At 35.0% G+C, this 11,839-nt stretch overlaps 1 protein-coding gene across 1 annotated transcript in view; it reads right to left on the bottom strand.

The window, feature by feature from the left end:
• Positions 1-268: 268 nt before the first annotated feature.
• gnao1a (guanine nucleotide binding protein (G protein), alpha activating activity polypeptide O, a) overlaps positions 269-11,839 on the bottom strand; it is a 180,779-nt gene continuing 169,208 nt past the window's right edge. The window contains exons 7-8 of the mRNA XM_056477869.1: positions 5,550-5,703; positions 269-2,501 (exon numbers count right to left, since the gene is read on the bottom strand). Coding sequence (XP_056333844.1) covers positions 2,314-2,501; positions 5,550-5,703 — 342 coding nt within the window. The 3' untranslated portion in view covers positions 269-2,313. The remainder of the gene's footprint in view (positions 2,502-5,549; positions 5,704-11,839) is intronic.

Below are 11,839 nucleotides of genomic sequence, written 5' to 3'. Positions count from 1 at the left end.
TTTACAATTGTTTTAAGCTGTGGGAGTTATGCTGAAAAAGACTATCAAAGGAGGCACAGAAATCTCTCAGATTTGGTTAAAAATACAGTAGCTTGTCTTGTTTTTCCGATAATAAATTTCTCAAGGATTTTAAAAGAGCAAATGATACTTTTCATACTGTGAGAAACTAACCATTTAAACGCCATTTTGTATGCTTCCTTCATTATCAAGTGAAATACATAACCAACAAAGCAGGAATGAAAAACAATCAGAAGCGAAAAGGTCCAGGTTGTAGTCATGAAAACTGTGGCTTTTAATGTAAACACTACATTCGATTGGTTTTCCAGCACGAACATCCCACATGAAAGAACAACCATTCACTAAAGAAGAGGGAGAAAAAGCAGCACAAAAGCATTCACTTGGAGAGAAAAAGAAAGGTTTAAAAAAGAAACGAAAAAGGGAAGGAGAATCCAAATCAACGGTGGTGTAGGTTTTTTTTTTCTCTTTTTCTTGAATTTCAAACCGAAAAGGCAGAGAGGGAGGAGAGATACATCTTTCCAAATCTACGTGTGATAGGTGAGAGCTGTGCTTTTCTATGCAGACCTGGAAGGTGTTTGAGTACAATTCTCAAAAAACCAAGAGAAAGCGCATGAATCTGTACAGCAGTGCGCAGCTCCGCCCTCTCCAGCACCGGGGGCGGAGCCACACCTCCAAAAAGTGGTTCGTTCAAAACAAAAACAAAGAAAATAAAAGAAATAAAATCAAATAAATCAATACATATACTGTAATTCAGGCTAAGTAAAGACATTGCAATGCAGGGCGAACAGGCAAAAAGAATCGGTACAGTTCATCAACATCAACATGGGTAAGTCAGTAAGAACGGTTCAAGAGTGGATCACAGGAACCCTTGCAAAATTCTTTTTTTTTTTTTTTTTAAAAAAGGGGGGGAGAGGGGGAAAAAAAGTTCTGTAGCTACAAAGCACAAGAAATATACCTTTAATAATATTACAGAATAATCATTGATATTGGTACTGTAATCATCGTCATCATCGTCTTCATCATCGTTTGTTATTATTGTCATTCTTATTTTTTTTTTGTTTTTTTTCTCGATTATTTCTACTTGACTCTAGAACTGGAGGATCTACAGCTTTCTATAAGACTGACAGCCCAGTGACCTTCGTGTCTGCAAGCCTCCACATCATCTCCCTGAGCCCCACATCTACCCACCCACCCGCAAAACCCCACCCACACGATGCCGTCCGTCTTTTTTTCCCAGGTTTTTTTTTTTTTGTTCTTTTTATTTCGAGTTTTCTTTTTTCGTTTTGCACTATGTGAAGCAGTTAGCTGTTTCTTTATACAAAGGCTGAAGAAGGGGTCATGCTATCAGTGACGGGGACTCCATTACCCAGCCAACTAAAACAGGGAAAGAGAAGGAATGGGAAGGGGGACAGCGGACGAGAGGTAGAAGAATGGACGAGGTGTAGTAAGTACAAAGGAAGTGTGTGGGACAGATGATCAATAAATAAATTAATAAATTAATCAACAACAATACAAAAGTAAAAGTTCCTTACAAGACAAATGTTAATAAGTTTTCATAACAGTGACCTAGTGTTTCTAGTACTATTCCCAGACACGTCATTCTCAGAAGGTTGGCACTGACATGACACTTGCGATCGCTGGACTGGCGTCGAGCGTCCCGGGGACCTCTTTCTCGCCAGAGATCTGACCTACGGAAGTGACGGGGATGGGTCGAGACGTAAGAAGCAATCCTGGGTGTTTTCCATTCTCTACGATATGTCGAATGGTACTACGGTGATTAAAAATCCAGAGATGGGGGCACACGCTACAACCGACTTGAACCGTAGTGCTTGTGAATTTTAGCTATTGTCGCGTAAGTAAATTCAGTAGCCAGGCAAACATGTACAGGTCATCCCCCCTGACTGATATCCGTGTAATAAATATACATACAATGACACAAAACATAAAAAAATAGTAAAAGAGAGACATTTATCAAAACAAACAAAAAAATGAGGGTTGTTTAGTTCAAACGAGAAAGACACGGTGGAAAACAGGGGAGAACGAAACGTACGACACGCACAAAAAAAAAAGGTCCCAACTTTGTTCTAAAACCATAAAGGCTGGGTTTCTATAAGAAATCAGTTCTGTTGGCAGCTCTTTGAAAGACAAACTAAAAACATTTCATATATATATATATAATATATTTATATATTTGTATATGCCTATTTTTAAAATTATCGTTATCATTATTTACCAACTTGCATTTTCAATAATAATCATTTCCAAAGAAGTGGCTGGAGAGGGACGGGACGGGCCTCAGTACAAGCCGCAGCCTCGCAGGTTGTTGGCGATGATGATGTCGGTCACAGCATCGAACACCACCTGGATGTTTCCTGTATCCGTGGCGCAGGTCATGTGACAGTAGATCTCCTTATTAGGCGAGCGGTTCTTGCTTTCAAATTGTGCTTGGATGTAAGCGGCTGCATCGTCGTAGGTGTTTGGACCTGCATGCGGAGGGATAAAGAGATCAAATGAGTTTGTGGAAAGACATTATGCCCAATTTACGGGGCCATGGATATGGTAGTCTGATCTTGAAATCATCGCCTTTGTGATCATCGCTCTAGATGCTCATTAGCCCAATATTTCAGATGACCCCTGTGACCTCTGACATTTAGAAATGTCTCTTCTCTTCTGTTGTCTTCTCTTTGCATTTTTGAAAATGTAATCTTATGAAGCGAGTGTCACATGTAAAAGGTGCTGGATTCTTTGTTGTGTGGGTGAACATCTAGACCACAGTTTTGAAGATTCTGGAGAACATTCACCATTATATGGTTATTATTATTTAAATGATCTCTAGATTTAAATTATTAACTGTTAACTTACATATTTAAGTCAATTACAGACACTGAGTATGTTTACATGGACACCAATAATCCGATATTAATATGATTAAGACAATACTCTGATTAAGAGTCTACCATGTAAACAGTGATTTTTGATTAACTTAATCTGACTAAAGTTATAATTAAAACTAAACAGAAATGGAATTAAGAGGTGGAGTATTCCTATTTTAGTCACACTATTGAAGTGCAGTACAGACATGTAAACACCTTAATCAAACTATTACTGTCGTGTAGGATTTTCGATGCATTTTGCAACAGGATAGCCCGTACACACATGGCTGTTTGACACTATTCTCACCAGTAAAGGACCACAGACACCTTCATCTTAAAATGTGGAGGTTTTTTCCCATATGGGAGGCAGGATCAAATTCCATTAAAACAACACTCTTTCAGCAGTTCATACTCACATTCAATATTTTGTTTGTCACAGGGGCATGCATGAAATGAAGCTGAATGAAAGTGAAACTGCTGAACTGCAGTTAAAGTCGACAAATTAAAAATGAAACATCCGAAATTACATGAAACTCCAGAGGAAATGTGGATAGCGTGGTGACGCAATGATGTTAACTGAATTATGTGCTATAACATGTAAAACGGGATCATGAAAAGAACATTCAAAAAGCAACTTTTGTAATCACCTTAATCATATTATTGTCTTACTCAGATTAAGGCAAATAATTCACTTACAGTGATGTCCATGTAAACATAGTAACTGTTCAAATACTTGTTTTTAATTTTGAGCAATATACATAGCAAAATGGTAAGAATTTGTATGTGATCAAATATTTAAATTAATTAGATTTATTTATATTTAATAACTACAAAATATAAAATAAAATAGCAAAAAATATATATTTCAAAATTTATTTTCGTTTAATTGCAATATACATAAACTATAATTGTCCAAAAAGCTGTCCTAGTTTTTACATTTTCAATTTATATTTAATAAATCATATGTACATTATTAAAATATGTTTATTCTTATAATCACTGATATAATTTAGAATTTATTATATACAGTTAAAGTCCGAATTATTAGCCCCCCCTTTGAATTTTTTTTCTTTTTCAAATGTTTCCCAAATGATGTTTAGCAGAGCAAGAAATTTTTCACAGTGTGTCTGATAATATTTTTTCTTTTGGAGAAAGTCTTATTTGTTTTATTTTGGCTAGAATGAAAGCAGTTTTGAATTTTTTAAAAACCATTTTAAGCTCAAAATTATTAGCCCCTTTAAGCTATATTTTTTCAGATAGTCTACAGAACAAACCCTCATTATAAAGTAACTCGCCTAATAACCCTAACTTGCCTAGTTAACCTTATTAGTCCAGTTAAGTCTTTAAATGTCACTTTAAGCTGTAAGGAAGTGTCTTGAAAAATATCTAGTAAAATATTATTTACTGTCATGGCATAGATAAAATAAATCAGTTATTAGAAATGAGTTATTAAAACTATTGTGTTTAGAAATGTGCTGAAAAAAGGATCGCTGGTCTCACTCTCTCACGCGCGTAGTCCTAAATCCGACTATGCTTAGCAAGCCATATGCAAGCCATGTGCTAAGCCATACTTACATGCTATTTTAGATCGAATATTCAAAGTAGCAAGGTAAACAATACAGGGAATTATCGGTCTGACAAATTTTAATTGGATGAGCATTTTTTAGTATTATGCCTGATACCCAGAATATAAAAATACCAGCCTGATCTCACGAGGAAACGTAAGTATTTTAGGTTCTGTCAGTTTAGTGGCTAATTTGTCCGAATTCGTACAAGTTCAGTCATACGAAAATGTTCGATTTTAAAAAGGAGGTGTGGCACCTAACCCCACCCCTAACCTCAACCGTCATTGGGGGATGAGCAAATCGTACTAAATTGTATGAATTAGATTGTACGAATTCATACGAATTAGCCACTAAATCAAAAAGTTACGAATTGCCGTGAGATTGTGTTTTACTTTACTTGTACTTTAATCATTACTATTAGAATGAGACTTTCAACCAGCACAACAAAAACTGTTTCTGAAGACAATCACCTACTGCACCTTTGACTTTTAACAGTATATCAAGAAATTGAACACTTAATATTGTAATTAAATGATAAAGTGCATTAAAATTCAACTAAACTATTTAATTACATACACGGTAATCTTATTTCTTACTTTTGAACAAAATATCAATAATGTAAACATCTACTTGCTAATTTATCATTATTCTTAAATGCAATAAACCTCAATAAAACTGTTCTTCTTCAATAGTGTATTTTTTTGACTAAATAAAATTTGATCTCCAATGAAGTATATAACATCCAAACCCATTTTCGGTTATGACTCCAGTGTTTAAAAGGCAAGTGGAAAGTGGAAACCTCTAACACAGGCAGCCAATTGTATCTTGTCGAAAAAGAATTTGACAGAGCCGCAGACATCCCTCTGTGCCCAGCTTTCACCCATGACTGCACATGATCCAGCTACCGCTCTCCGTCCTTTACCTCTCATCTTACTGTGACATCAAAATGAAGAATGGCCTGAATCTACCGTTTATGCGAATCCAATCTAATGACAATCTGACCTAATCAATCACAAACGTTATCCTGATGCCACAGTGTTACAAGACTTAACATATGCACTGTAGACTAGCCTGTGCGTCATAAAAGTCTTACCTGTGTATTCAGGGAAACAGATACTCAGGGGAGATTTCTTGATCTTTTCAGCGAACAGGTCTTTCTTGTTGAGGAAGAGAATGATGGAAGTGTCAATGAAGAATTTGTTGTTACAGATGGAATCGAACAGCATAAGAGACTCGTGCATGCGATTCTGCAAGAGGAAAAGAAACCAGAGCAGGGGACAGACAGAGAGAGGAGGGAAAAGAGAAAGACAGAAAAACCAGAGATGTTTAGTGGAGAAATACTAACAGCAAGAATCAGGATAAGCAACAAGCTGAAGCACACAAGCAGCAAAACATCAGCTCTTCATTCATTTTTCTTCGGCTTAGTCTCTGATTTATCAGAGGTCGCCGCAGCGGAATGAACCACCAACTAATCCAGCATATGTTTTTATGCAGCGGATGCCCTTCCAGTCGCAATCCAGTACTGGAAAACACCCATGCATACACACACTCATACACTATGGCCAATTTAGTTTATTCAATTCACCTATAGCGCATATCTTTGAACTGTCGGGGAAACCGGAGCACCCGAAGCGAACAGGGGAAGAACTTGCAAACTCCACACAGAAATGCCAACTGGCCCAGCCGGGACCTGAATCAGTGATCTTCTTGCTGTGAGGTGACAGTGCTAACCACTGAGCCACCTTGCCCCCAATATCAGCTCTTCACAAACTAAAAGACATTGGGCTCTATTTAAACATCCAAACTCATGGCACAGGTGCACTTAGGCAGTGTCTAAATACACTTTTGCAGTGATCTAAAAAGATTGTCCCTATTCTCTTAATAAGTTTAGGGCATAACATATATCAAACCAGTCAGAGTCTCATCTCCCATTCCCTTAAAAGTGAGTTGCTATTACACCATGTTGCTATTTACATGGCAGACTTTGTAAGAGGAAAACCTTAATGCATCACTAGTTAGGAAGTCTTCTACTGAACGTGCTGATTCCACCTGCGGTAAAGAGGGCATGGATGAGGTATCATTCTTTATATTTATGTAGACATTTATGTGATCTTTCACATTTGTTAAATGTACTATATGTTAAAATGTTTGTGTGCTGCTGCGCATCCATGTGTGCGTAATAAGCAATGTGTTTTCTCATTGTGGTTTCATCAGCATATCACCAATGCGCTCATTAAAAACCTTAAAAAAATAAATAAAAAAACTGTACCAACGACTTAAGGCCAGCTTTTAGTTGGTCAATGGTGCAGTCTAGTTCAGTTGCCTCAAAATAGCAATGCTACAACAAATGCACCTGCTATTTAAACAATGTGTCACACACAGGACACAATAAAATGATACTTGCACTGGGCTGAAACTAGCAAAAAACAATTGTGTCATGCACCAGATGTAATATAAGGCCCATTGTTTTAAATGATATCCCAGATATCAACACTTGGATGCATGGATTAATAATGGATTAATAAAACATAAATGATGTCTCTTAATGAAAACTATTCAGTAGAAACCCAATAAAAAGATATACACTGTTTAAATAAATCCACATTTGTTATAGTCTATGGGGGTCACTGTTTTTTTAGGTGCACAGTGTGTGACATTAAATGGATGCAGGCGGTAACTCAACTTGAAAAGTTAAATGCTGAAACAATGCCAATTTGAGCTGCTTCTTATTTTAATTTAATATGATCTTTTATGCGAAGCTGCTTTGACGCAATCTACATTGTAAAAGCGCTATACAAATAATGGTGGATTGAATTTATTTAAATTTTCAATCAAAGGAATGTTGGTCTTCACTACTGTTGACTATTTATAATGTTATAATGATTATTGGTAGAATTGTAAATGTTTCCAGATATCATGTGAAATCCACGTTGAGAAAAGGCAGAGAAAAGAAATGCTAGACAATAAACAAGCTGAAGCATGCTTATCAGCATCAGTCATCTTTTCATTCTTTTCTTTCGTCTGATCGCTAGAAAAGCGGTGAAGATATATATTGCTTTTCTTTTTTGAGGTTGTTTGTCTTAAAAAGACAAGCTTAAGCCAAACAATGGGACATTGTATCAGTAATTTGTATTCCCAACATGTTTATAATATTAACAGAGGAGCAGTACAGTTTAATGTCATTGGAAAACAACGGTGGCCCCATAATCCAAACTCTTAAAAAAAAAACCTAATTCTGTCAAATCTTTCTCTACATGTTACACATTAAAATAAATTATTATTGTATTTAAAAATACAAGTCTTCATATACAGGGTTCTATTTAAGAGACAGTTTACCTCAAAATAAAAATTGTATGCTAATGCTATGTTCGTAGAAGAACATAGAAGATTATAGCTGAAACTGAAACTGTGCTACTTGGTGATTCAGAATTTCAAATGCAAATCAACAGCTATCAGCACTTTGAGAGTCAAGAAAACACATACAGGCAACACTATAATACTCATGGCTCCTAATGATACACCATTGTCTTGTGAAGCAAAATAATCAATTAGCGGGGAAAAACTGAACTGTTTTAAGGATTAACTATCATGTTTGTTTGTTTTTCTCATGGCTCTGGTACAGTAGTCATTGATCTACATTTTATAAATCACCAAAGTTTTGGCTACAATTTTCTTTAAATGTTCTACTAAATAAAAAGGGGTGAGAGGTTGAGATGAGGGTGAGAGTGACTAAATTGACATTACATTTTTTGTTGCTCTGCAAATGTGAGCTTTAGATGAGGATGAAAGGTTTCATTTATTTTTAATTTAGTCAATCAAACTTGTTACCCCTAAAAAAAGAAGTGACTTCTGTGTGTGCCTTGCTTTGTATATCACTTACTTTTCATATATAAACCAATTACTTTTTGCTCATGAAATTTCCCTGCAATTTCACTAATGCGATGAATGTCGAAGTACTGTTTCACCCCTACAAAATGTAATCACCAATTAGATTAATTTGACGACAAGTCTTGGTAACAGTTTGGTGAAATCATTACAGGATCTGCTTTCTCCATTAATAATGATTCACCACAAACATAGGAAATAACAAGCAGAATTCATAATCCGTGTTTATTTTTAGAACACGCAAGACTCAAAAGAGTGCCACACGCCGGATTTAATGAGTACTTTATTCATTCATGTCATATAAATAGACATCCATTGTTCAATAAATAATCACAGCAGTGAGACACTCGTACAAACAATAATTACAGCAGTCTGACAAAAACAAACAAGAAGTGATGAACGCTGGGATTACTGTAAGATGTTTTATGGAAGATATGGAATCAAATGAATGCATTAAACACTACAGTATAAAATATTGCTGTGTTTTAAATTTCAAGTACATTACGATACATTAGCAGAATGTACTGTTTGAACTTATTACATTAGTCAGTCTGATGAAAGGGCCCTGGATATGTCACCGACAGCTATTCCTACAAGCCAAGGAACAAATTGGCCTTTGTCCCTCAGCAACGGACAGACTCAATTACCCTAGAGTTTCTTTACCTTGGCTGCTGACCTAATTACCCATGTGTCTGAGCTGACAATTGATGTACATTAGCCATCTGTCTAATTCTTTAAAATCATAATCCAAATTTTATGGCCTATCGAATTTGGATTAAGGTCAAAGGCAATTGCTAAAAATCGTACCGCTTTCCCTTTAGGCTCTTTGGTTGGCTGCAAATGGATGCCGCTATATGTCAACACATATGATCTCTAAATATGTAAACGGACCCGACCAATGGTTAAATGGCTTTCATTTATTTTCCTTTGGCTTAGTCTCTATTTCAGAGGTCACTACAGCGGAATGAACCGCCAACTATTCCAGCATATGTTTTATGCAGCAAATTCTCTTCCAGCCACAACCCAGTATAAGGAAGTTGAATGGCTTTCACTGGCCTTAATAGTAAGCATACTACAACCATAATTTAGCATGTAACTTACATTAAAGTGTAACTTTTGGTAAATGAAACCATTGTTTGCTCAGTTAATTCAATAATAAGCATTTTCAAAAATTTTAAAGCGCAAAATAAAAATATTAATAATTTTGGTAAGCAATAAATAACCCAAAAAGCTTGATCGTTTCTGCACAAACAATGCTAACTATAAGTGCGCATGGTAGCAATATACAGTTTGGCTTTATTTAAAGTGTTTATGAACTAGAATATTAAGACATACATTCCAATATTAACATGAGATCAATGTACTAAAAATGAAAAGGTTTTCTCTTTAACCTTCATTTTCGCTAGTCATTTAGTTTGCATGGATCCCGTGCACACATATGATGCTGTAATCTGACATGTAGCTTTTCATGTTTTCACAAATGACATTCTTTTTTTGCAGTTGACTGAAATTTAAAGGACAGTATTTTCAAAAACCTGCACTTAGAAACCCATTTGTCAAGTTTTGTCATATTATTTGTTGGTCATTTGTAAGTGAAGTCAGTCATCTGATGCCTTAAAAACAATATAAAGAAGATAGAGAAGATAACGCATTCCATTATATAAAATGGAGTTGGAATCTTCTGGAATAAGGTGGATGTGAACTAATTAAATGTAAAATGAGACGTTGTAAATAAAACAGACTAATAGTAAACAATTTCAGCTTCAACTTTTAAATTTCACTCTTTATTTACTTTGTTAAATGTAATCGTTTCTGAGTAAAAACAAGTTCTGTAAATCGTGTACTGTTTTGGCTTTTCCATATGAAAGGAATCACTGTCCTGTGACAGTCTGAAGCAAATGATTGAATTCAGTCACATTTCTCATGGATTAACAGAAGAGGGTAACTTATTGAGGTTTAAAGGTCAGACGATATGATGATTTACAGAAGTCAGCCGTCAAATTATTAAACTTTAACCCCCACAAAGACAGTCAAAGGGAGACTGAGGGAGTCTCAGCAAACTCCTTTAGTAATTTCAGTCATGCTGTGCACTACTGGAGCCGAATGACAATTTACTAAGTTATTAAATAACATAAGATATATCAAATTACAAAAAGTATTAAAACACCTTTAAGCCTAAACATATTATTTAACCATATAATAAAAATAGCTAAAACTCATTTCGAAGTTAGCCTTTAAGAAAAGCTGTTAAGCAAATAGCAACAAACATTCAAAGCAAACATGGCACTGTGAATTATTGTCAATTATCATTTGCATTTCCACAAACACAGAGAGCTAAAGCAGGCCTAATGGTCAAAGTCTCTTCATTGAAATGCACGTGTTTGCTTTTTGTCCATTCGGTCTATTCAGCATCCAATATCTATGCACTGACAAATAAGCACAGTCTGTTACTCTTGTTTTATTGCTAGACATGAGTAGCATGACTGTTTTCTGTTATCTAAAAATCAAGCAAAATCTAATAACTAGACTGAACTATTGATAAAAACAACGTGGTGATGGCCTAAAAACATAACTATTTTTCATTGGCAAATTCGTATAAATTCATATGATTTCATTCAACATAAGATTTTTTAAAAGTAGGTGTTCCCACAAAACTTCACCCACAAATAAGTCATTGGGGGATGAGTACTGAGTATATTGTGTTAGGTGAGGCGGTGATTCAATCAGTCATACTGATATGAAGTGATCACTCTAGTTGTATCATGTATGTGATTTTTGTGTCATTTATATGTGTATCTTAATAATGTTTAAAAGATTTAGAGTCAGTAACTTTTTTTAAAAAAAATAATATTTTAATTAAAAAAAGATGCATTAAGTTTATCAAAAGTGACTGTTAGGCACAACTTTTATTATTATTTTTTTTTATATATTTCCCAAATGATGTTTAACGGGGCACAGTATGTCTGATAATATTTTTTCTTTTTGAAGAAAGTCTTCTCTGTTTTATTTCAGCAAGAATAAAAGCAGCATTTATTAAAAAGAAAAACATTTTACCAAAAAAGGTCAAAATTATTAGCCCCTATATATTTTTTCTCTAGTCTACAGAACAAACCATTGTTATACAATAACTTGCCTAATTACCCTAACCTGCCTAGTTAACCTAATTAACCTAGTTAAGCCTTTAAATGTCACTTTAAGCTGTATAGAAGTGTCTTGAAAAATATCTAGTCAAATATTATTTACTGTCATCATGGCAGAGATAAAATAAATCAGTTTTTAGAAATGAGTTATTAAAACTATTATGTTTAGGAATGTGTTGAAAAAAAATCTTCTCTCCGTTAAACAGAAATTGGGGGAAAAAACAGGGGGCTAATAATTCAGGGGAGCTAATAATTCTGACTTCAACTGTATGTAGCTTTGTGCAGTATGCATTAAAAGAATATTGAAAGAATATATATCACAGTATCCACAAAATTGTTAAGCATCGTTGATGAATGT

This window comes from Danio aesculapii, chromosome 18, assembly GCF_903798145.1.
Source record: "Danio aesculapii chromosome 18, fDanAes4.1, whole genome shotgun sequence".
Classification (NCBI taxonomy): domain Eukaryota; kingdom Metazoa; phylum Chordata; class Actinopteri; order Cypriniformes; family Danionidae; genus Danio; species Danio aesculapii.
This window is presented reverse-complemented; position numbering and strand designations above follow the sequence as displayed.